Source organism: Vulpes lagopus, chromosome 19 (genome assembly GCF_018345385.1).
Source record: "Vulpes lagopus strain Blue_001 chromosome 19, ASM1834538v1, whole genome shotgun sequence".
Lineage (NCBI taxonomy): Eukaryota > Metazoa > Chordata > Mammalia > Carnivora > Canidae > Vulpes > Vulpes lagopus.
In genome coordinates, this window is record NC_054842.1 from 26,054,905 (window position 1) to 26,080,453 (window position 25,549).

Here is a 25,549-nt window from a genome sequence, read left to right on the forward strand (position 1 = left end):
TCAGCTGGTTTACTTTATTTGAATATAAAAGAATTTCGGTGATTCAGTTTCGATCTATAGGTATAATAAATTAGAATATAGTAGATGCCTGATTATACAGATTGAAGCGGGAGAGTTAGGTTCTTGTCTCACAGAGTTGAAGAATGAGTCTCCTGGATAAAGGAGAGTGAATAAAGAGATAGAAGTTTATTAAGCAAAGATACAGAGAAAGTTCTCAGGAGTGAGAGGGGTTCCTACAGGGTTGCCACTGGGGGCTTGTAGGGTTGGTCTTTTATTGGAAGGCAACCAGGAAACCTAAATTCTTTTAACATCTCTATTGATAACATCATTGAGTTAAGGACTAGTGGTAACACCTTGCGTGGCTTACTTTTTAGGGTCTTGTAATTCTTTCTTGGTTACAAGTGACTGTTATAACAGGACTCCACCCTTAGCACCTGGGATAGGATGGTCTGGTTTATTTATTTTTGGTTTCCTTTCATCTCCAAATTTTTGGGATTTTTGTGAGCCTGATTCCATGGCCCCCTACCTAGCCCTGCTTGTCCCTTATTCACAGACTAGTTGTAGACTCCTGTATTTGGTAAATTTTATATGTTGGTTATCAGTTATAACCATAGAGGTCAGTTTCTAAAGAATTATTACTTAAATCTGTGATGACTTCTTGAACTTAACTTTCTCTTAGGAGTCAAAAAGACCTTAAGTATCTTTGAAAATCTTGAATGAATATATAAGCATCATCATGTTGTAGAGTATTTTAGCTATGAAAGGTAGGTATTAAAAAAAAAGGTGTAGGTATTTTTTAAAGTTCCATTTAAAAATATACTTTGATATCAGTTTGGTAGTTACTTGTTTGTTTCTCATAAAGTTCAAAGTACATAAAATCCCCTTTTTGTATATTTTAGGTATATAAAGTCTATAACAGTGGAATTGTACTATAATAAGAAAGAATTAAGGTAATGATATGAAAACATGTCTAGGACATTAAAGAAATTTTATGGAAATCTGGCTCTTGGAATATGCATTTTCAAATGTTTTCTCTCCTATTTTCAAAAGTATAACAAAATGTATGGAGAATATGTATCTTAACATTAAAATAGTTGTCCATGGGCCAAATACAGTTTTGAAATGTGTTTAATCTGTTCCACACAGTTTTTTTTTTTTTAATTTGAATTATTTACCAGCACTTTAAAGAGATTTCACATAAAATTCTGGGTTTCTAGCTTGTCTTGAATAAATCAAAGCAGAGTATAGGGTGTTTTAGTTGTTCACAGACCCCATCCCCTTGTACTCCTTTGTTTTATACCTTGTCTGTTTGTCTGATTGAATTACAGAAAGCCAAATATAGTGCCAGAGTAAAGAATGTGATCTCTGGAGCTAGACAAGGTAGGTTCAAATTCTGGCATTAGCGCTTACTACTAGTGTGACTGTAGACAAATTAGTTAATCCCTCCATTTTCTCTCTGGTAAAATGAAAAGGATAAGGATGGTATGTCAGTAGCCCTGTTGGGAGGATGAAATGATGAGTATACATGAAGCATTTAAAGTGGTTTTGACTTGGGATGCCTGCGTGGCTCAGTGGTTAAGCATCTACCTTCGGCTCAGGGTGTGATCCTAGAATTCCAGGATCAAGTCACACATCAGGCTTCCTACATGGAGCCTGCTTCTCCCTCTGCCTGTGTCTCTGCTTCTTTCTCTGTGTCTCTCATAAATAAATAAATAAAATCTTTAAGAAAAAATGTGGTTTTTGACTTATATTCACTTCTCAATCATTGCTGATTTTGATTAATAATGCTTTTTTGAGGGATCCCTGGGTGGCGCAACGGTTTGGCGCCTGCCTTTGGCCCAGGGCGTGATCCTGGAGACCTGGGATCGAATCCCACATCGGGCTCCTGGTGCATGGAGCCTGCTTCTCCCTCTGCCTGTGTCTCTGCCTCTCTCTCTCTGTCTGTGACTATCATAAATATAAATAAATAAAAAAAAAAATTTAAAAAAAAAATAATGCTTTTTTGCTTGACCCCATTAGGCATTTGAGTTTGGTGGTCCTTACTTCTCCATAGCAGAGAACTTTATTAATCTGTTTATTCATTTGATCAGCAAAATTTATCAGATTCTGTTTTATAATATATATAACCGATCATTTACTTTTTGTTGTCCTCTACTAGATTATATTCTCCAGAATTCCTTCAGTATTTTAAGTGCTAAATATATGTTGATTGATTTGCACACATAAGCAAATAACTGACGGCTGTCTAGATTTTTGGATTTAGGACTTGATTTATGGCTTTAGAAAATCTTACTGTATGTTGGCAATGAAAGTTTTCTGCTTTCTCTAAAGTTGATTTTGCCTACCCCTTTGCTTTTGCTTTAGCCACAATATAAGGTGGAAAGGATTTTTTACTATCAGACTATGCAGGTAGGTGAGAGTTGGAGGGTTCTGGTAAACTCAGAAAATGTACAAGACTGTTCTACAGAGTGAGATGTTTTGGGGGAGAAATAAAGGATAGAGGAGAATTTTGTGTTGGGAAGAAGGTCAAAGATTTGTGTATTCATGGGCTTCTCTGGAACCTTTTCTTCATAACTGGAGTCCATATCCTGGAAAGTTATATACTCATTTTGGTTGGGCTTGCTTTTCCAACTTATCATTCCTCATTTACTCTTCCTATATCATGTCTCTCCTCTCTCTTGAAATTTAAAATTTCATGTATTACATTATTTTGGATGAAAAATAGTGGGCCCATTTATTTTTTCAAAAGATTCTGATTTAGTACAGTTATCTGTATCTTACAGACATTAAAAAATTTTTAAGTGGTTAGTGTAGCTTAAAAAGTTCAATAATAGGGGATCCCTGGGTGGCTCAGTGGTTTAGCGCCTGCCTTTGGCCCAGGATTCCTGGGATCGAGTCTTACATTGGGCTCCTGGCATGGAGCCTGCTTCTCCCTCCTCCTGTGTCTTCCTCTCTCTCTCTCTCTCTCTCTATCATAAATAAATCTTTAAAAAAAAAAAAAGTTCAATAATTAATTAAAAACATCTTTGTTTAAGTTGAAATCATTTCTAGAAATCAGAATACAGGAGGAAAAACTTCAAAATGACTAAACAAAATAGGTGGTTATTTATATAATCTTGCCTTTGTAAGTGTAATAATACCAAAGGTGGAAACCATAAAGGAGATATAGATATTATTGTGTGCACAGAAATGAAAAAATTACTTAATGTCACAAGAACACCATGTTATTTGAAGACTGACACACTCTGAGAAAAATATCTATCATATGACAAAGGTTTAATATTCCTAATATTTAAAGCATACTTACAAATTATGAAGACAATCATAATAATAAACTCCATCCACAAAAGATAATAAATAAATATCAGAGAAAACATATGAATCTTTGGTGATCTCACTAGTTGTCAAGCAAATGCAATATAAAATGTGCCTCTCACATTCGATAAAATGAATTACCCAACCCATTGTTAATGAGGGTCCACGGGAATGAATTGTCTTACATAAAAACCTTTCTAGAGTACAATTTGCCAAAACTTGCTATAGAGTCTTTATTTTTTTAAATACATGTTTTGGCCCAGCAGTGACCTCCCAAATTTATCTTAAGGAAATAATCATAGATGTTGCATAGAAATATTACTAAAAGATACTCACCATGAAACTGTTTATAGTGTTAAACAACTGAAAGCATTCTGTTTACTAATAAGGAATTGGTTATATACATCATTATAACTATTTAATGGATAATATGGTATTTTTTAATGGGATGGAAAATACCCACAATAATTTATATAATCAGTATATTTAGTATGTTAGATCACAAAAAAATATATTTTTTGAAATGAAATGTTAAGAGGGCTTCTGTTTTTAGTTCATACAATTATGAATGATTTAGATATGCTATATTTTCCATATTTTGAAAGTTTCTATTGTAAATGTATTATTTTGGTAACAAAACAAAAAGATGTTATAAATGAGACAATAATTTAACTTAAAATTCAGCATTTTGTGCAGAAGTTTATTGAAAGTAAATGTGATTGAACATTGAGGTAATGGTTACCAGTGAAGTACAAATTTGGGGAGAGATTGTTGAAATGGAAATTTTGTGCCACTTTTCACTTCTTTGCATATGCCTGCCAATGTGTTTTAACAGTCCCTGAAGCCTGTGGAAAACTTGTTAATGTCTGTAATGCTCATTTAATCATTTCAATCGCGTATTTATTTCTAGTCATAGCAATAAGAAAAAATACCATTTCTTTCTCTCTTTCTTTCTCTCTCTCTCTCTCTCTCTAATTTCCCAGGTAGTCACTTTTGATGATATTGTCTGGTTTTCACAATGTATCATTCCTTATCCGACACTAGACATCCTCTGCAGCCAGAAGAACAAGAAGTGGGCATTGACCCCTTGTCGAGTTACTCAAACAAGACTGGAGGTGAGTTTTGTATGCAGATGCATTATGTAGCTACTGGAAAACCAAGGAGAGAGCCTCTAGTTATTAGCTTTGCCTGCCTTATGTGTGTAATTCTTTACATGAAGCTGAGCAGGGCATCTTGAAGCATACTCCACTGGATAGGTAGAGAGCACTCTGACACTAATGAATACCACAAAACATCAACTTTCAATTATAGACAGAAGCATTAGCCAAATGTTTAATGCACTGTCATTCTTAAAAAAAAAACAAATGATAAACAGTTACTTCAGCATAAGAATGTTGAAATCAAAATGGTCTTTGTCAAACTTATTTTAAAGAACTCGAAGCTTTTGGTCTTGATTTTGTAAGGAATTTTTGCCTTTAAAAGTAAGTTGACACTATTCTGAGATAAAAGACTTGCCTTATTCTCTCCTTCATCTCTGTCTCTCCCTTTTTAAACTAATTGAAGTTTGTGTTGTACTTTTGAAGATCTGTGCATTTAAATTGTTGAAGGAGTAAAAGAGACTGTAAAAGGTAAACTGTATTCAGGGTACCTTGTAAAAATTTATCAAATATGTATATTTCAGAACCCTGTTTTGTTTATTCATATTAGTAATACTATAGCATCTCAGAAAAGGAAGTGGTCAGTTTGCAAATTCTTAAAGCCTTAACTTTATTTTTGATTGATTCATTGACTCAGGTAACTATTAGAAATTTTTTTACTCCTGAAATAGATACCTCAGGATTACAAGATCTATTTTTAAAAATCGTAATTAGAATGATTCACATATATTTTATTTCAGATAATTTTTTTTTCAATATTGGTTCAAAAGTTTGCTATTAACTTGTGTTTTGGGAATTTAGAAAGAATGATTGATTCCTTAAAGTGGTTACTTCTTTTGTGCACAAGATTTGACTTTATGGAGTGTGTTAATGTTTTTTATGCATTTTTACTATCTTCTGAGTCATACAAATGCCATTGTTGTTTTCAGTAAAAATAGTGTAATTTGCCTTACAACTTATTTTGTGATTTTACTTTTTATTTTTACTTTTTATTTTTATATGTATGTTTATTGAAAAGGTCTCAGAAAGATTGTTCAAAGTTTTGATAATATGAAAAAATTGTTAGTGTCTCATTTTAGTGTCAGCATCTTAATTTCAGTGGTAATAATACTACATCTTCTGGTGATTTTTTTCCTAAATGTAATAATTTATAAGAAGCACTAATTATTAAATAAGTCAAAGTATCTTACAAACTCATCTATGTGGATATTTTAAAAGTAAATATATTTTTGTTATAAGCATATAAAATAATTTCACCAAAATTTCTGATTGATGTGCTTATTTTAGGATAGTTCCTTTTCTTTCTTTTTTTTTTTAAGTGCATATTTTTCTCTGGTCTAGTTCATTAAATACTGAGGTTCTATTTTTTTACTTTAACTGGTTAAAAAACATTTTAAATTAATTTTATCCTTTATTGTTTGCAGGAATGAGTAGTTACCTTTACTGAAAAGGCTTTTCGTTTATATCCTAGCCTAACATTTCTATGACATACAAAGTTATTAGGACTGAATTGATGTTTAAAAGTGCCATTAATTCATTTACCCCAAATGTTCATTAACAATGTAAATGTATGCTGATGTTCTATGAGACAAGGAAGTGACTAATGACTCTTCCAACTAACAACACTTAAAATGAATAGAAACTTTAGATAGCTAATCTTGAAGTAATCAAGACCCTCATTCAGCTTGGCATCTCTGTATGCTCTAAAACAGCTGTCAACTGTTAAAAATATATACAAAACACACATACGCACACGCACATGCAGAAAGAATGATATGTAAATATCTAGTTCTTGAAAGCCACGAAGGTTACTAACCGTAGTGAGTTTTGTGCATTGTATATGTAAATATTTTATATGTAGCATCTATTTCATCTTCTTAGATTTCCTTTTAGCAGAAAAACATGTGTTGCATTTTAATAGGGTTGTCATATTTATTTGAAGAATCATTACCTTTCTGGTATGTTTGTTTATTTTAATATATGTATTTCATAGGGTTCTCCACTTATTTAAAGCCTTTTTTACATTTTTCCTACCAGGGAATTTTATGACTCGTTAAGTAGTCAATCACTGGACTTAATCAATGGTTTCCCTATGTAGAGTTACATCTTTTTGGTTTTGTTTTTAGTTCCCATTACAGATTTCATAAAAATAAATCTTTAATTTCTCAAAACTGAATTTTAGCATTTATAAAGAAACAGTACATTATTGAGTTAAGTGATTCTGAATATTCTGGTCAGGATTAGCAAAAATAGCCACATCCTGGGAATAATAAAGAGAAAACTGTTTGTTATTGGTTTATTTTCATGGATGGTAGATGAAGGTCAGTGAGAACATAAAGATCTGTTTGGATATATACATGCAAAATTTTCCATGTGAAGCAAACTTTTAACTGCTTGAATTTCTTTTTCAAATGGAGAATAGCATGGAAATTATGACATATTTCTTTGTGCCCTATGTGGTCATATATGTAGCTTATTATTTTAAATTCCAAGATCTTTGATCCAAAGGTATTAATTAGTAATTGACAAGTTACCTGTAACTCAGTTGAAATGATAAAAAGCCCCAAAATGTTTGTTCAACTATTCATGATTATTCATTTGTAGTGAAAGAACATTTTCCTCTATTAAGTCTCTTTTGAGAATAGCACTTTGTTACATATTGCCAGAGTTTTTAGCTTCAATTTTATATGCCTTCTTACTTACAGCTTTTATAGTATTCAGATAATTACTTAATGTAATGCTTTTTATATAATATCTGTTTCAAAGTTTTCTTTCTGTATTCCAGGATAAAATATTTAGTAACCTACTTAAAAAAAAATCTAAGACATTCAGAATATCCTGCCTACTCCATTTTTGACTCTTGTAATTTTGTTTTTGTCCCCAGTCTTCCTTTCTTTCTGTTTTAGTGTCCTAGAGTTTTAGTACTAGAAGGGAGTGCCTGACTTTATTGCTGAATAAATTGGAATTAAGTAAAATAGTTCACCGAAGTTGATATAATAAAATGATGCTGTCGTATTATAATCTTTAATACTGTTTCCATATAATAGAGTGCATTTAGATTTGAGTAAAAATGGGACGCTTGGGTGGCTCAGCGGTTGAGCGACTGCCTTCGGCTCAGGGTGTGATCCTGGAGATCTGGGATCGAGTCCCACATTGAGCTCCCTGCATGGAGCCTGCTCTCTCTCTGCCTATGTCTCTGTCTCTGTCTCTCTCTCTCTCTTTCATGAATAAATAAATAAAATATTTAAAACAAAAAGAATTGAGTAAAAGATGGTTTTGGGAAGAGAGCTGACAAAAGTATAGTATGCTGTCTAAGTCATCTTATTCACTTTAAACCCTGCCCTTGCTCTAATTATAATTAGTGAGAATCATCCTAAGGAGGGAAAAATGTCTTCCTTTCCTGGCGTAAAATTTTTCAGTGGTTTTCCTTTGCACTAATAATAAAATCAGACTCTTGATCATGATGTTCATGGCTGTCTTGCTTGTCTAGCCATGGTCAGATGTGTTAAGCCAGTTCTAAACAGACCTCCCCATATGCCATTGTTCTCTGACAGTATTCTTGCTTGATTCCTTCACAGCACTCATCTTTAAATGTAATCTTATATTTATTGGTTTCTTTAAAGTATAAGCTTTATAAGGGTAGGAACTGTTGGTATACCTATTGCCCCACAGATACCACTGAATTAATAGCTAATAGATGAATGAATTATGGGGAGAAATAGACACATTTGAGAGATATTTAGTAGGTAGAATTGACGGCACTTGATATTTGGATATAAGGAAGTTATAAGGATGAGAAGTTTAAAGTGATTTTCAGTTTTCTGAGTTGACCAGTTAGGTCTGTGATAGTGTTTGTATTGAGATAGGGAGATCTGTAAGGAGGAACTTTTTGTGGTGCAGGTGGGACAGAGGATGGCAGAGAAGATGGTAAGTTCAATTTCAGATGTGAGTTAGAAATGCCTTATGACATTCAAATGAAGATATCCTGAAGAATTTGATATATGGGTCTAAAACTTAGTGTGCAGGTTGGTGCTAGAAATAAAGATTTTTCAGCTTAAGAATGATAGCAAAAACAATGTGAATGATTGTGATCACTCAGTAATAGCACCTAGCATGAGAAGAGGATCTAGAAGCAGTCTTAAGGAAAAAGCCAGTTTAAAGACCTTGTAGCAGAGAAGGACACCGTATAGGAGACTGACAGAGTGTCTAGAGAAGTAGAAGGAAAACTAGGAGTGTGGAGTCAAAGAAGCCAGGGGAAAATAAGCAAAAGTGACCCCAGTTAGCTAAGGTTTTAAGCAAACAGAAGTCTGCACAGGATAGAGTCATTGTAACTATTACAAGCACAGTGTTTTTTGTAATCTCAGGAAGCCATAGTCTTGCATACTCTGTGTATTTCAAATAAACTAATGATGTGCTCTATACTAAACTGGTATGAGGAATAGAGGGAAAATTACAGTAGTATTTGAAAATTTTAAAATCACTGCAAGAAATGTCTAAGAATTTGGAAATTTGCAGTCTAGAGCAAAGATGGAGAGATTTGTAGATAGAGAGCCATTATTTTCATTGTAATAATAACAGAAGAAGAAAGGAAGATCTTTAGATACAGTTGGTTTATTAGTTCAATAATGGAGTTCAGTGAAATATCACTGATGTTTTAATCTCTCTCTGATCAGGTAATTTGCTAAAAGTGAGTGGTAAGATGAAGCATTTGAAGATTGTGGAGAGTGACAAATGTTTGGATGATTTGCTAAAGAATATATAACTGTGGGGACCAAGTTGAGATAAGACATCATAATATATAGATATGCAAGCTTGCACATTTGCTTGATTATATGTAGCAGAATTCAGCACCTGGGATTTGGTCACAAAAGTAAACGGGTTTTGTTATGGGTGTATAAGAGGTACTCTTAAGAAAGGAGGTTGATGGTGGAGGAATTCATTGATGGTCTGAGAATATGAGGAAATTTGCTGCCATGGAAAGAGGTTCTAAGAGGGCAGAGTAAAAAGTTTTGGAAGGGATGGAGGAGTCAGGGCAGATGATGTATAGAGTACTGTGGTGAAGGGAGTCCTAAAGGAAATACGGGAACAGTATATGAGTGTTTGGTATATACATTAATTTGATGGAATATTGTTAAATGGTAGCCAGTAGACTAGCTCAATACTTTCATTAATTCTGTGTAATAATTTGGATCTACATTAATTTAGATAGATTTTGGTTTGAACCTCTGGTGGTAAAGTGTAGATCCTTGAAATAAAAGACATGTCTTCTGGACTTAAATTCTGATCCCTTTGTTTTTCCATAGAATTGTCCATTCCTTATTAATTGCATCTGGGTTTTATTTTTTTAATCTTTTTTTTAAAGATTTTATTTATTTATTCATAGAGGCAGAGAGAGAGAGAGAGAGAGGGGCAGAGACACAGGCAGAGGGAGAAGCAGGCTCCATGCAACAAGCCTGATGTGGGACTCGATCCCCTGTCTCCAGGACCACACCCCGGGCTGCAGGTGGCGCTAAACCGCTGCGCCACCAGGGCTGCCCTGCATCTGGGTTTTAGTTTTATTTCAAATTTTCTGTTGACGTGGCAATTCTTTTATTTGCCCGAAGAGATAGGCTCTTTTAGAGGAGATTGTGTGAAGAGTCATTGATTTACCTTGTGGCTATACCTGAATGTTACTCATTTCCCAAGGTCATAGGAAAGGAGACCTCACTTCTGGCTCTAGTGGCAGACAGAAGCTATAGCCCTGCAAAAGCTATTACCACTACTCCGCTGGGCAGAGTTGCCTGCAAAGGAATATCCATACATTAAGATATTTTCCCTGCTCTGCTTAGTCAGCCCTTATATTGCTCTTGGATCACCACAAATGGGAGGTTGTGTGCTGGTGATTTTGGTTGACTGGGTCTAGGAAAAGAGCAGATGATAGGTGATTTAGAGTGACAATATTATCTTAAAATCTTAGAAAATCAAAACCAAAAAAACCCCTTACTTATGTGAAATGACCTACAGTGGATAGCTTATCAAAGAATTTTATTAGTTGCTTTTGCTAATTTATTAGCGGGGCCAGAAAAGACAGTAGAGCCAGAGTTTGGACTGTTTCAATAATGACATACCCTAGTCTTAGTTCATAAGGCTTAGAAAAGCATTTCAGAGTTATCACCTGGGGTCTCATGCAGTTACAGCTCCTTTTTATTCATTTGTATATTAAAACAGATGTCCCCTCCCCCTATGGCTTAGTAGAGAAATGAGTAATTAGTCCCTTACAAGCATAATTTTCCAGGTCCCTCATACTGCTTTTAACTCCTTTCACAGTGTTAACCAATTTTAAAAACTGTATCTACCTAAGCTACTGTTTTTAAAAGATTATGGGCATTCTTACTTGATTTTACCCAGAGGGAAGAACTGAGTATCAGGGAAGATGAGATTATAAGAAAAAATTTAAACCTTACTCTGAGAGAATAACCAGGACCTCTTCAATCCCTATTCTGTATTTCTCCTGTTCTAGGGGAAATTCCCAAAGACCTGTTTTTCCCAAGTTGAAATCTTAAATCATCATCCTACTTTGCAATCAGCTGTGTAATAAAATAGCCAGAATATTTTTCAATAGAGCTCTTACTTTCGGTAAAAATTCTCTTTTCACGTAATAGGGGGCTTTAAAAAATTTTAATACCATTACAGATGGATATTTATAAAATTTCTTACAGACTTAAGTAAAGCACATAGTGTGTGGTTCACTTAAAACATGCAATTTTAACAATTACTAAAGATCCAGTGATCTTCTCAAACAGTGAGGACAGAGAATAGTTAATTTACTGCACAGTTTTAATCTGTATTACATGGGTGAATGTTGATACCTACTTCAGCATATTTTAACAGTTTAGAAGTTATACATGTAATTTGTGGTAAAAAGAGATATCTGTTTTGTTGTGCTAATTTTATTATGATTTTCCTTCATTTTTGTAAATGTAGGTTTTTCTGTGGTTGTTCTTTGATATTCTGTTCTTAAAAGATCTCTTTACCAAAATTTTTGAAAATGTACTTTATCCTATTGATACATTGTTAATCTGATCAAGTATTTTTTATTATTAATTTGTATCTTACAAATATTAAAAATAGTTTTCCATCACTCTACTTTTGCTGTAAGGAGAGCTTGCTTGCTGCTTGCTTATTAATTAAATAAGTGTTCTGAAATATGAAATAGTTTTCATGCAATACTTGTACTTTACTCTGGAGTTTGACCGTATATTGCTCCTTGAATTTCCTGAGAAGGAATCCCAGATGAGGAATATAGGAAAGCACAAGACAAGAAACATTATGTTAGCTTCAAGCTGTTTTATTTTTCACATTTTAGGAGAATCTGAGTGTTTTAAATAGAAGAAATTAAGTAGCTAGTAAATCACCAAAATTGTAATATCTCAAGTTATTTACTTTAAATGGTCATTTTCTTTTATTACATCTCCAATATTAAAAATATAATTTACTTGAGTGTTTGGAAATGATTTTCTACCATTTAGTAATTATTGTATTCCTATACATTATAGGGATTATCTTTATAGAATGTACAAATATAATTAGTTTTAGTTAGAAAAATCACCTACTAGCCTTGATTTATCAACAGATAAACAGTGAGAATTAACTATTATTTACTCAAGTCACATATAAGGTAGTGTGTGAGCCATGTAATCATTTATATTATGGGAATATGTGTACTTAAATAATAATTCTCCTACTTTCCCTTTTCTCCTTCTTTTTCTTCCAAATGTGGAAAGACTTAAATACAGTTGACTTTCTAGCATTACCGTTTAGTGACAATTTTAATAGAATATAACTGTTTTGGCTAGTCTTAGTGATATGGGAGAGCTTGGTTCTTTTCTCATGGAGTCAAAGAATGAATCTCCCGGAAAAAGGAGAGTGAGTAAAGCAATAGAAAAATTTTAAGTTAGGATAGAGAGAATGTTCTCAGGAGTGAAAGGGGTCCTGACTTGGTTGCCACTAGGGGCTTGTAGGATTGGTCTTTAATTGGAAGCCAACCAGGGAACCTAAATTCTTTTAACATCTCTATTGATAACACCATTGAGTAAGGACTAGTGGTAACAACTTCAATGGCTTACTTCGTTTTTAGGGTCTTGTAATTCTTTGTTGGTCACAAGTGGCTGTTATAAGACCCTCCCTCCCCCCTTCCCCCCAGCCTGGGACAGGATGGTCTGGTTTATTTATTTTTGGTTACCTTTCATCTCCATATTTTTGGGATTTTTGTGAGTCTGATTCCATGCTCCCCTACATGGACAGCCCTGCCTGTCCCTTAGTCATTAGAGTACTGCTATCAATTCAGATCTTTAATTAGACTTGTGAATAGATCTGTTATTATTAAACATAGATTTTCTTTTTTCTTTTTTTTTTTCTTTCTTCTTGTTTTAAGCTCTTTTTTAGTGATACCCAGCATGGGGCTCGAATTCCCAACCCTGAGATCAGGGGTTGCATGTTCTTCCTACTGATAGCCAACCAGGAGCCTGTGAACTTGTAGATTTTCATCAGACATGTTGGCACGATGATTATAGAGATTTATAGAGGCACATATATTTTATCACACAGAGTAAGGGCTACAGGCCACAGGACTGATGTTCATTTACTCCTATAAAAATAGCTATTGGTCATCTAGGAGCAGGGGATAGACTATTAAACAAATAGACCAAGGGCTTTCTCTCAAGGGAATTCACATTTAGCATGAGAGGGACAGTAAAAAATAAAGTACAGAAATAAGGAAAAATATATGAGATAGTGATAAATACTAGGCAAAGCATGAAAATAGGACAATCTTGTGAGGAATGACTGGATGCCCATGTTAGATTTTGAGAAATCACTCTAAGAAGATAATATTCTGCTAGATGTGAATGACAGATGAGAAGGAGCCAGGCATGCAAAGTTGGTGAGAGAGAGAAATTAGCAACAGCAATCACGAAAAAGGGAAGAGTTCATACAAAGGAAGAGCCTATCCCAGGATATGAATAGTCCTGTTAGAGTGGAGGAACTGGAAAATATTGTGGCTGGAGCACCATGGGTGGTTTAGGAATGGTACAGGTAGGGTCTAATAGGCAGAGGCCAGATTATAAGGATTTTGTAAGTTAAGTTTGAAGAGTATAAATTTTGTTCTAAAGACCAGGGGTTATTTAACAGAATGTATTGTCTGTGTTGAACAGTTCAGTTTCTTTTAGGAAATGAGAGCCATAACTATTTTTTTTAAATATATATCCTTATGACTTGGTCCTAGGCATTTAGTAATGCCTGATTTACACAGAATTGTATTATTTTTAAAATATATTTTCATATTGCAGTTCTTTGTACCAATCTTTGTTTCCTCATTCTCAACATTTTAACTGTTTATAATGATGAAGTAATTTCTGCTTAATCTATGATAAAAGAATGTCTTAAAATTAGCTATTTATCTAAAGCTCGGTTACTTCTATATTTTAGGCCATGCTATGGGTATTAAAATAGTAAATGCAGTCTAGTGTGACCTTTTTTGTTTGACCCATTGTGTGTGTGTGTGTGTGTGTGAGACTTTGGGGGTGGGGCATATAATCATTATTTTCTCTTTGCTGATGTAATGGAAAAATTTGCTCCTCTAGGACATATTAGAACAATGTATTTAATGCTCTTCAATTTAATTTGCTAGTATCACAATTAATACAATTAAGGTCACTTGAAATGAAACTATTAACAAATTGAGTAATTTACTTTAACAATGTCAATGTGTTCTCACAATTACATTTGCTTTAATTAGTGTACAAGCTATTATTTAATAGCATACTTCACATAGAAAAATGTAATAATGTATTCTTAGTTCCTTATAACAGAAAGAAACTTTTAATGGAATGATAATTTTGTGGAAGAGCTGCTATAGATATAAAGTGATGGAAGACAAAGTACAAAGCCAGAAAGCAAAGCTTACAAGAATGTAACTACAAAATCCTTTTTTGGCACTTACAATATATGTCCTATTTATTATTGTGTAAATAGTATTGGAAACTATTAATGATAGTGATGAGAACACAAATTCAGGAACATTTTAAGTGTTCATTTGTATCTGGTTTTTGCTTATCATAAAATTTTTGAAAATCATAAAATAGGTAATTTCTAATTGATGAGTAAAATGGAGAGGAGCAGAATGATGTGGAATACTTAAAGTAGGAAGCAAAAAGTTTCAGTTCTCAGATCTGCTTTAAAAACATTTTAGTACAAATATTTCTTACCTTAAGACTTTAAGAGCTGATTAAAAAAAGCTCTTCTACTCATCCTACTCTGTATCGAGATCAGAAGATCCAGATGAAGAAATAGTTCTATTTCTCTTTCTATATATGCAGAGTAAGGGGAAACAGATGAATTGTCAACCAAGTCATAATTAATAAGATATGCTGTTCTCTGTAAACATGAGAGCAAGATTTACTATCATGTAATCAAGTGGTGATTTTATATGGAAGGGATATAAATGCAATCCAGATAATTCAATACTCTAATTTTTAAAATTAGTTTGATAGTCTTTTTGCTTAGTTTGATTGATTTAAGTTTCTGTTGCTTTCATTTTCTTTCCTTTTTTCCCCTTTGGTTAATGATAAAAATTTGTAAAATTGCAAGTAAAGAAGGAAGCAGGCATAAGAGTAATTAGGTAATAAATATTTAAACATAAAATGCAAGAATCTTAGAGAATCCACAGATGTTGAAAAATTAACTATAGTTCTCATTTCTAGAAGGGATTTCGTAGGAGTAGAGTATATTAAGTTCTTTTTAGTACTTTTGAATGTTTATACAACAGTCTCCCATTGGTTTTCATTGTGTGTCCCAGGCTCTGAATTCAATCTACCAGGTTCTTAGATGAGTCAGAATAGTATAGTGTACTAGTAGAACAATCAGTTTAACAATGGTGGAAAATTATTTTAGGTAATTCTTTAAATAGCATTTTGAGTTTAGCATGGGTAAACTACTAATTAGTTGCTACATATACTATACTAAGCCGTTCTCATTTGGTCTGGATTTAATTCTTTTTATATAACTAATCTCTAAATTCTATCTTGAATTTTAAAATGATTTGTCTATTGATTCCTTGCCCTATGCTATAGAATATTAGAAGAGTAACTGGAATTGATTATTTAAATGCTTGATCTTTAAAATACAAGAGATTTTAAAAAGAAACATTGATTTGTTAAGTTAGCTGCTTTTTTTCCTAGCGACCTGAGTTTTCTTAGATTAAATGAAGTAGAACTTTGTTAAAATTAAAACTTTTTTCTTTGAAAGGCACTGTTAAAGAGACAAGACACAGACTGGGAGAAAAATTTTTGCAAGACATAGCAGATAGGGACTCCTGGGTGGCTCAGTGGTTGAGCATCTGCCTTTGGCTCAGGGCGTAATCCCAGATCCCAGGATCAAGCCCCACATAGGGCTTTCTACAAGGAGCTTACTTCTCTCTCCTCCTATGTCTCTGCCTCTCTCTCTGTCTCTCATGAATAAATAAATAAAATCTTAAAAAAAAAAGACATAGTTGATAAAAGACTGGTATCTATAATATACAAGAACTTTTATAACTCAACAATAAGAAAACAAACAACCCAATTAAAAAATGGACAAAATATCTGATCAAAAGCCCCACAAGGAAGATATACAGATGGCAAACAAGCATAGGAAAAGATGCTAAATATCAGAGGTCATGAGGATATTGTAAATTCAAATGAGACAGGTATGCACACACTTATTAGAATGACTAAGATCCAATGCACTGACATCACTAAATTCTAGTGAAGATGTAGAGCAACAGAACTCTTCTTTCATTGCTAGTGGGAATGCAAAATGGTACAGCCACTTTCGAAGACAGTTTGGCTTTTTTTTTTTTTAAAGATTTTATTATTTATTCATGAGAGACACATACAGAGAGTGAGAGGGAGAGAGACAAAGACACAGGCCGAGGGAGAAGCAGGCTCTATGCAGGGAGCCTGATGGGGGACTCAGTCCTGGGACTCCAGGATCATGCTTTGGGCCGAGGCAGGCGCTAAACCACTGAGCCACCCGGGGATCTCCCCCCACCCCCTTTTTAATGAAGCTAAACACATACTTACCATATGATCTTGCAATTGCACGCCTTTGTATTTTCACAAATGAACTGAAAACTTATGTCTGCACGTAAACCTGCACAGTGTTCATAGCACTTTTATTCATAATTGCTAAAACTTGGAAGCTTCCAAGATGCTTGTCAGTAGTCAAATGGATAGACTTTGGTACATGTATGGTAGAATTATTATTCAGTGATATAAATGACATATTAAGCCATAGAAGGACCAGGAGGAACCGTAGATGCATATTGCTAAGTGAAAGAAGCCAATCTGAAAAGTCTGCATACATAATTCTAATATTATATTCTGTAAAAGGCAGAACTCTGGAGACAGTAAAAAGACCAGTGGTGGTCATTAGGGGCAGGGTGAGGTGGGGAGGGATGGAAGGTTATATAGGTGGAGCACGTAGGTTCTTTAGGAAATGGACACTATCTTGTGTGATACTGTAATGGTGGGTACAAGTCTTTATATATACAAGTTAAAACCCATAGAGTGTACAAAGGAAGAGTAAACCCTAACCTAAATTATGGACCTTAGTTAATAATAATGTATCACTATTGATGGCATCAGTGCAACAATTGTACTGCACTAGTGCAAGATGTGAATACAAGAGGAAACTAGTATGTGAGGGTGAGGGCTATATGAAAACTATACTTTCTGTTCATATTTTTTAAGCCTAGAAAAGCTCTAAAAATAATGTTTAAAAAATCTATTGGTCCTCTTTCATTGCTTTTTACTTTTTCTTTTTTTTAAGATTTTTTATTTATTCATGAGAGAGAGAGACAGAGAGACAGGCTCCATGCAGGGAGCTTGATGCGGGACCGATCCTGGGACTCCAGGGTCACGCCCTGGGCTGAAGGCCATGCTAAACCACTGAGCCACCCAGGCTGCCCTGCTTTATACTTCTTCAAGTGGTACCATACCTTTATCTTCATTCATTATGCCAGTTGAATATAGAACACATGCTTAGTTTATTTGAAATATACAAATACTCAAGACTAGGGATTCTTGAAATGACAAATTATTAAAAAAAAAAAAAAAAGTGTGTACATTCTCTGCTTATAACAACTCCCAGTTAATTCAAACCTTAGTTTGTAATAGTTCTGTCTCTCTCCTAAAATAGGCTGAATCCTTTTATAATGTAATCCTTTGGGTAGATAGCCTTTTATCATCAGTGTTACCTATCAGTCTAATCCTTTAACAGTATGTTTTTATTTATTTTAGAGCAAGCAGAGCAAGCATGGCAATGGTGTGAGGGGCAGAAGGAGAGAATCTTCAAGTGGACTCCTGCTGAGCTTGAAGCTCAGCTTGGAGCTTGGAGCTGGATTCAGGGGTTTGTTCTCACAACCCATGAGATCATGACCTGAGCTGAAGCCTAGAATTAGATGCTTAACCAACTGAGCCACCCAGGTGCCCCTGTTTAAGTTTTTAAGAGCATTTTCTCTTTAATTGTGAGCAAAACTCTTTTTTTTTTTTTTTTTTTTGTATGACCCAATTCTTGATTCTAGATTGGAAATAGTCTAGTCTCATAATCACTGGAACATTACTCTCAGCCGTACTTTTAGGACTTTTCTTGGATTTTGAAAGATTGGTTACTTATAATTAACAGGGTAAAAGGGAAATCTTACTTTCATTGTCATGTGCCAATGTAAGGTAAATTTTATACTAGATTACTTTTTAGAACTGAGGTTAGCAAGTTTTCTTTTAAGGGTCAGGCAGTAAATATTTTAATTTTGTAGGTCCTGGCATTTTAACCTGAAAGCAGTCATAGACAATTTGTAAACAAATGTCTGTGGATGTGTTTCAATAAAACGTTATTTACCAAAACAGGAGGTCCACCAGTTTGGCCCCTTGGGCTGTAGTTTGTTGATATCTATTTTAGAGTAACTATTGCTCTGTTATTACAATAAGTAAGAAAATAAGCCTTTTTTCAAAGTTTTCTTTAAATAGAATATCTTAATAACTGGGTTTTAGAGCGTTGGGATTATTGAACCTTGAGTGTTTTACATGTATTTAGAGGCTGCTTGTCAAAAAAACATTTATATTAAGACCCTTAATATACTCACTGAATTTAACTGGATTGCAGGTATGCTATTTAAAGAAATATACTAATTTTTGTACACTGATGTTGAATCCTGCAACTTTACTGAATTCATTTATAAACTGTGTGTGTTTATTCTTTAGTATTTTCTCTATATAAGATCATGTCACCATTTAATAGTAATCATTTTACTTCTTTTTCAATTTGAATTCCTTTTTTTTCCTTGCCTAATTACTCTGGCTAGAATTTTTAGTATGATGCTGAATAGAAATAGTGCCTTGTTTGTGATTTTGGGGAGATGCTTTCAGTCTTTTATCATTGATTAATGTTAGCTGGGAATTTTTCATAAAAGCCTTTTTTTATGTTGAACTTCCTTCCATTCCTTGTTGTTGAGTGTTTTTATCTGGAAAGGATGTTGGATTTTGTCAGATGCTTTTTCTACATCAACTGAGATGATCGTACCATTTTTCCTTCATTTTATTAATGTTGTGTATTACATTGATTGATATTTCTAAACTGAACCAGTTTTGCATTCCTGGGATAAATTCCATTTGGTTATGATGTAAAATACTCTTAAAATGCTGTTGGATATTATTAGCTAGTATTTTGTTTAGGATTTTTATGGGGGAGAGAGTGAGGGAGAGATCTTAAGCAGGCTCCACACCTAGCATATGAGCCCAATGCAGGGCTCCATCTCACAATCCTGAGATCATGACCTGAGCTGAAATCAAGAGTCAAATGCTTAACCAACTGAGCCACCCAGGCACCCCTTGTTGTGGATTTTTATATTTATATTCATAAGAGATACTAGTCTATAGTTTTCGTAAAATATCTTTTTCTCACTTGGTATCAGGGTAATGCTGGCCTTATAGGTAATGCTGTCTCCTAGTTTTTGAAAGAGTTTGAGAAGGATTAGTGTTCATTATTATTAATATTTGGTAGAAATATCAGTGAAGGCATCTGGTCCTGGTCTTTTGAGGGGAGTTTTTTGATTACTGATCCAATCGTGTTCTTCTTACAAGTCTGTTCAAATTTTCTCAAGTCAGTTTGTGTGTGTTTAGGAACCTGTTCATTTCATTTAGGTTATCAAACGTTAGGTGTACAGTTGTTTGTAGTATTTTTTATAATCTTTCTTATTTCTGTAAGGTCTGTAGTCTCCACTTTTATTTCTGATATTTTTTAGTATTTTTCTATGTCAGCTAGCTAAAAATTTGTCAAATTTTGTTATCTTTTCAAAGAACCAACTTTTGGGTTCACTGATTCTCTTGATTGTTTTTCTACTCTCTATTTTATTTATCTCTGCCTCATTCTTCTTGTTCTTTTTTCTTTTTCCTCTGAGACTAAATAATCATCAGACTTATATTCAAGTTTCCTGATTCTTTTTCTACCTGCTGAAATCTGCTGTTAAACCCCGCCAGTGAATTTTAATTTTATTTAATGTACTTTTCAGCTCCAGGATTACTATTTTGTTTCTGTTTATACTGTTGATCTTTTCATTAATATTTTCTGGCATCCTTTATTTTTTTGTGGTTTCCTTTAGGTGTTTGAATGTATTTATGACATTCAATGGCATTTATGATATTCAATGTCTGGGCTTCCTCAGGAACATTTTCTGATAATTTTTTTTCTTATGAATGAATGGGCCATACTTTTTTTTAAAATTTTTTTATTTATTTATGATAGAGAGAGAGAGAGAGAGAGAGAGAGAGAGGCAGAGACACAGGCAGAGGGAGAAGCAGGCTCCATGCACCAGGGAGCCCGACGTGGGATTCGATCCCAGGTCTCCAGGATTGTGCCCTAGGCCAAAGGCAGGCACTAAACCGCTGTGCCACCCAGGGCTCCCCGAATGGGCCATACTTTATTGTTTCTTTGCATGCTTCTTAATTTTCTGTCGAAATCTTGATTATTTTGAGTATCAGTGTGGTAACTTCCTCCTTGGGGTTTATTGTTTCTGGTACTTGCACGTTGTTGTTTTAATGACTTTTATAAACTATTTCTCTAAAGCCTGTGTTCTTTGTGTGTATAATAATGAAGTCTGTGTTGTATTAGCTTAGTGCTCAGCTAGTATTTTGACAAATTTTCCTTTAGTACCTGGAGCTGAAATAAGATGGTATATTAGTCTTATTAAGGCACTCCTTCATTACTTAGCCAGGCTTTTTACAACTTTGCTTATCCTTTACTTCCTCCTTGCATGGAGAATGAAGTTCAGCCAGAGGTAACATTTTGAGTCTCTTCACACTTTTTCTGAATATGCATATGGCCCTCTTGATTCCCTCAGACATGTGAGAATTTCTGAAAGTCCATATTCCCCCACATACCTCCTTTCCCAACCCTTTCCTGCCTAGGCTATATGATTTTTCTGTTGCTTGTCCTAGCTTATTTCTTGCCTTAGTCTGCCGTGGCCAGTACTTTTAACTTTCACTGCTTTTAGCGAATGCCGCCAGGGAATTTGCCCTAGTCCTGAGAACACTCCACGTTGGAAAAACAAAGGCTGGTACTTGCACTGTTCCTTTTTTAGAGATTTGCCAGACAGGTGAAACATTCAACCACTTTTCTTTCAGAACAGAGTTTGTATAGCTCACTCTGGCATTAGCAACCTGCACCAGGTTACTACAAAGTAGCAGCTTCAGTCATCATTAATCTTTCCTCTGTTGCTAAGTTTTTGACTAAGTATCAGAGTTCTGCAAAAGTTGATTCTTGGAATTTTTTGCCAGCTTAGTTGTTTCTGTGAAGGAATGGGACCCTGGAGTTCCCTACTCTGCCATTTTCCAGAGTCACTTTTATTGATACACTCTGAAGAGGCTTTTATGATAATTAAAAAAAATCTTATCTTTAAAAGTAATTGAATATAGAAAGCAGAAAAACTACCAGTAATATTTTCAGATTTGTACAGAAGAACCACAAACCTCACAATACCTTAAAAAAAAAAAAAAAAAAAAACAACCCCGTTTCTTATTTCAGCACCAGAACCACTTAATAAATCCTAGATATCAACTTGCTTTATTTTTCTTCCATTATTATTAGAAGGTGGCAGGGATAGTAGCATCGTATTTTAAAATTTCTCAGTGTTGAAGTTACATACTCTAATAAAATTTCCAGGTTTTTTTAATATTTAATGTATTTCTGTTAAGTAGCTGAGTGTTGTCCAGACTCTTTGCACATTTAAAGAATTAAATGTTATTCTTTTTTATTTTAAGAAGATTCAGGTTGGATTAATGTTGGTTCCTCATCCTTTTTCCTTTGTGTAAGTGCAGAGACCCTATCTTGGGCCCCGTGAAATCACTCTTGGGAAGGTTGATTTAGACTGTGGTTGGTTATATACCTGTGTGCTCCCTGTTATCCTGGTTGTAAAGGTCCTCTCAGGGTACTTGGAATAAGAAAGATGATTACCCAACCAGGAATGGGAGACTTTCTCTCAGCTATTGAGTTTCTGATTAATTTGTTCTTGAAGTTTTAGTTCCACTCTCACAGCATCATAAAGTAATTTTTGTTATCCTTTGATCAGGCCTTATGATTAAGTTTCTCCAAATTATGACATCAGGAGTGTGACAGGTTCATACTGAGAGAGAGTGTTATGTACCATATTGTGTTGAAAAGCCCTTCTGTTCATGTCCTTAAGGATAAAACAGATATCGCTATAGCCTTACTTCCTCTCAAGGCAGTGGTCTTAACTTTGGCAGGCTTTTTATTACTGAACTTGCTTTCCATCCTATAATTTTCTCATGTTCAGCTACTCTCCAGTTATGATGGTACATTCTCAGTGTCCTAGTATAGAATCTCTATTTTCCTTAAATCTTGGTGGATTAATGACAAAAGATTAGCACTAGGGTAAAAATCTTGCTCTTTTTCTATCTGAAAACACCTTTGCAAGTACATAAGTATGAATGAATCACAAATTAACCTTAGTAATGAAAGGAGACTGCTTGGTGGGAGGGATCTTTGATACTTTTTCAGTTATCTCCAATATTTTTGCCTAATAAGGCCATTTTCTTTAATCAGTTGTCCTTGAGAAAAGCTTTTGAAGATACAATTATGATTGTTTTCTTAAAGTTATCATATCTGGGTAGCTATATTTAATAATTAATGTAATTTTATTTTAAAAAGCGTATTGTATGGGCCAGAATGACCTATAGACAGTATTTAATTTTTAGTCATTTTGGAGGTTAAATTATTTTTTGCAGCTGTTAAGCATAATACTTTAATAGCTCTTTATGTACATTTAATTAATTGCATGTTAAAATTAACATCACAGGTAACTTAGTAACAAGTTAAAAATAAATCTTTTGTTAATCAAACTTCACACAGATATACAGTAATTAAATATTTGACACATTTTTATACCTTCTACTTTTAATGATTTCAGAATGTGATTAATTTGAACATGTGAACACTGTTAACTATAAAATTCATACGTGAATTTTGAAATTAGTTGTATACATACCAGACCTATTTGCATATTGCATTTCAAAACTCAGGATAATAGTCTACGTATAAACAGACCAGAATTCTATAGAAATTCTGGTAGTGGATGGGCCAGTTAAATACAAAATTTTGACTGGTTCAAGTCAAAGAAAGTAACTGATTTTGAGCCATATTAATTGCCAAGGCAAATATAAATAAGTTTCATTTGAACCTTCTGTATAATCAAATGCATGGAAATAATTAGAATTGGTAACCTACACCTTACTGGGAACTTTTTGCAGGGGAGGGAACACTTAAGCAGAGTTTTAAATTGCCGTTTATAGAAGTTATATATACCAACTTGCCATTCCTAATGGAGTTTATTTGATTTTAAAGATGGCTGTTATATTAAACCTTTTTCCAAAGAGTTGAGAGGTGGTGTTCTTAAACATTTAGGCAAGGGACTGAGTTCCATCAGGTACCTGGCTTGAGTGATGGGAAAACCAAGAAACGTTTACATGCTTAGTAATTTCTTGCCATTAAAACACACACACACAGACCCAGACACACAGATTAAGGGTATATTTATGCACAATCTGGCCTTTTAACAAAGAAAAATAAGCCTGTGTTTGGGCTGCCACTGCTACGAACAAAACAGCTGAGACTTTAATGAACACCATACTGAGGGCATGCAGGACATAAGGCGAATTAAGCAGGTTACAAACTGCACATCTTCTGTTTAGATACAAGAGATCTCCCCAACCCTGACAATTAGTTGCACTGATAAGGCAAGCAGATAGACAGAAACAGAAGGAGATCGTTTGTATCAATTTGAGAAATAGAACTAGTAATGAAACAGAATACTCTTACTTTAAAATTGTTCTTGTACTCTATTTTTTCCCAAAACAAATACACACAGTTAAACAAAAGCTTCTTTTATTTTGTTTGCAAATAAAGACCACCATGATTTTTTTTTTTTTTAAGAAAAGATTTTCTGGACACTCAAACTAATTTTAATCTTGGTAACCTGACAGCTTTGTTTAAACACTGAATATGAGTTTCCTTTCATGAAAATCTTTTCAAAGTATAGCAGTTCAGCTGTGAAAACCTGAATACATTAGTGATGACAAAGAAGCTCCAGAATGAGCCAACATTTGTTTTGTTCTTTTACAACATTTCTTGATGAATTGCATACACAAAAGTGTTGCAGGGTTGTTTAAATTTTTCCCTATTTCTTTGCTAATAAATGTCTTTGTGTTTACCTTTTTAGCTAAAATGCCTTATTATTAATCACTTTAAATTATTTTTTAAACAAAAATGACTTTAAGAAGTTTTTTTTTAAAAAATATGACTTAAAGGTATCTATTACACAAACATTTAAACATTTAATTTATGTGATTAAACATCACAGTGCATTACTCATGTTTAAGTTTTGATAATTGTTTTCTAGAGTAAACCTCTTCCAAATACAAGGTGTTTATTTAAGGATCATTTCCTTTGTCTTAAGTGACAAAGATGAGTCATTTGAAAAAAAAAAAAAGCTATATGGATATATTTTCATGTCATACTTTTTTTTAAAGATTTTATTTATTTTTTTTTTAGAGAGAGAGCAAGGAGAAGGGCAGAGGGGGAAAGGCAAGAATCCCAAGCAGACCCTGCCCTGAGCATCAAGACCCTGAGATCAGATCCTGAGGTCAAAACTGAGAGTTGGACACTTATCTGACTGAGCCACCAAGGCGCCTCTTAATGTATTACTTTTTTAATGGTTGCAGGATATTTAGTCAACATTGTCATTCTTAGGAAATGATTGCTCATTTTTCTGAAATAAATATTTTTTAGATTTTTTTATTTTTTTAATTCACATACCTTCAAAAAGGTTTAGGCATAATTTGAGACATATTCTGTAAAGATTAACTTTCCTTTTCTGTTTTTTGAAGTTCAAATATGTTTTTTGTTTCATTTACAAAATAATTCCCAGTAAAAACGTATTTAAGAAAAATTTAAGAAAATTGCAAAAAATTTAAAAAATTGCAAAAACTTGCAATTTAAGAATTATTTTCTAGAAAGTTCCTTGAACTATACTTTGATATATTTTATGCTTACAGATTGAAAATGTTTTCAAATAGTGTATATCTGAGCTCAGTAATTAAAATGAGCTGTTGGCTAATTACATGTTTGGTATAAGCCAAGCAATAATATTTCATGTTATTCATAAGTAGGCTCTTGGTTAGTTTTTGCTTTATAACAAGCTATCCCTTAACTTAGTTTCATAAAACAATAAGTATTTTTTTTTTTTTTTTTTTTACTGCCAATGAGAAAGTGTGAGTAAGCTGGATAATTCTCTTGTTTTGGGCTGGGCTTGATTATATGTCTAGGGGATAGCTGGTCTAAAATGGCCTCACTTGTGTGTCTGGCAGTTAGCTGACTGTTGAGTGGAGTGATGGAGTGACTCAGCCACATGTTTAAGCCTTCGGCAAGCTAGCCATTGCTTGTTTACATGATGGTGTCAGCATTCCAGGAAGACAAACAGAAGCTCAGGGTTT

At 33.9% G+C, this 25,549-nt stretch overlaps 1 protein-coding gene across 7 annotated transcripts in view; it reads left to right on the forward strand.

The window, feature by feature from the left end:
• Positions 1–25,549, forward strand: part of TBC1D5 (TBC1 domain family member 5) — a 535,195-nt gene that overhangs the window by 189,362 nt on the left and 320,284 nt on the right. For 5 of the 7 annotated variants that reach the window (XM_041733756.1, XM_041733755.1, XM_041733752.1 and 2 more), the window contains one exon: positions 4,299–4,430. In XM_041733756.1, the coding sequence (XP_041589690.1) occupies positions 4,334–4,430 (97 nt within the window). In that variant the 5' untranslated portion in view covers positions 4,299–4,333. Of the gene's footprint in view, positions 1–1,328; positions 1,381–4,298; positions 4,431–25,549 lie in introns of all 7 variants that reach the window. The other 2 variants (XM_041733751.1, XM_041733753.1) reach the window with 1 other exon arrangement.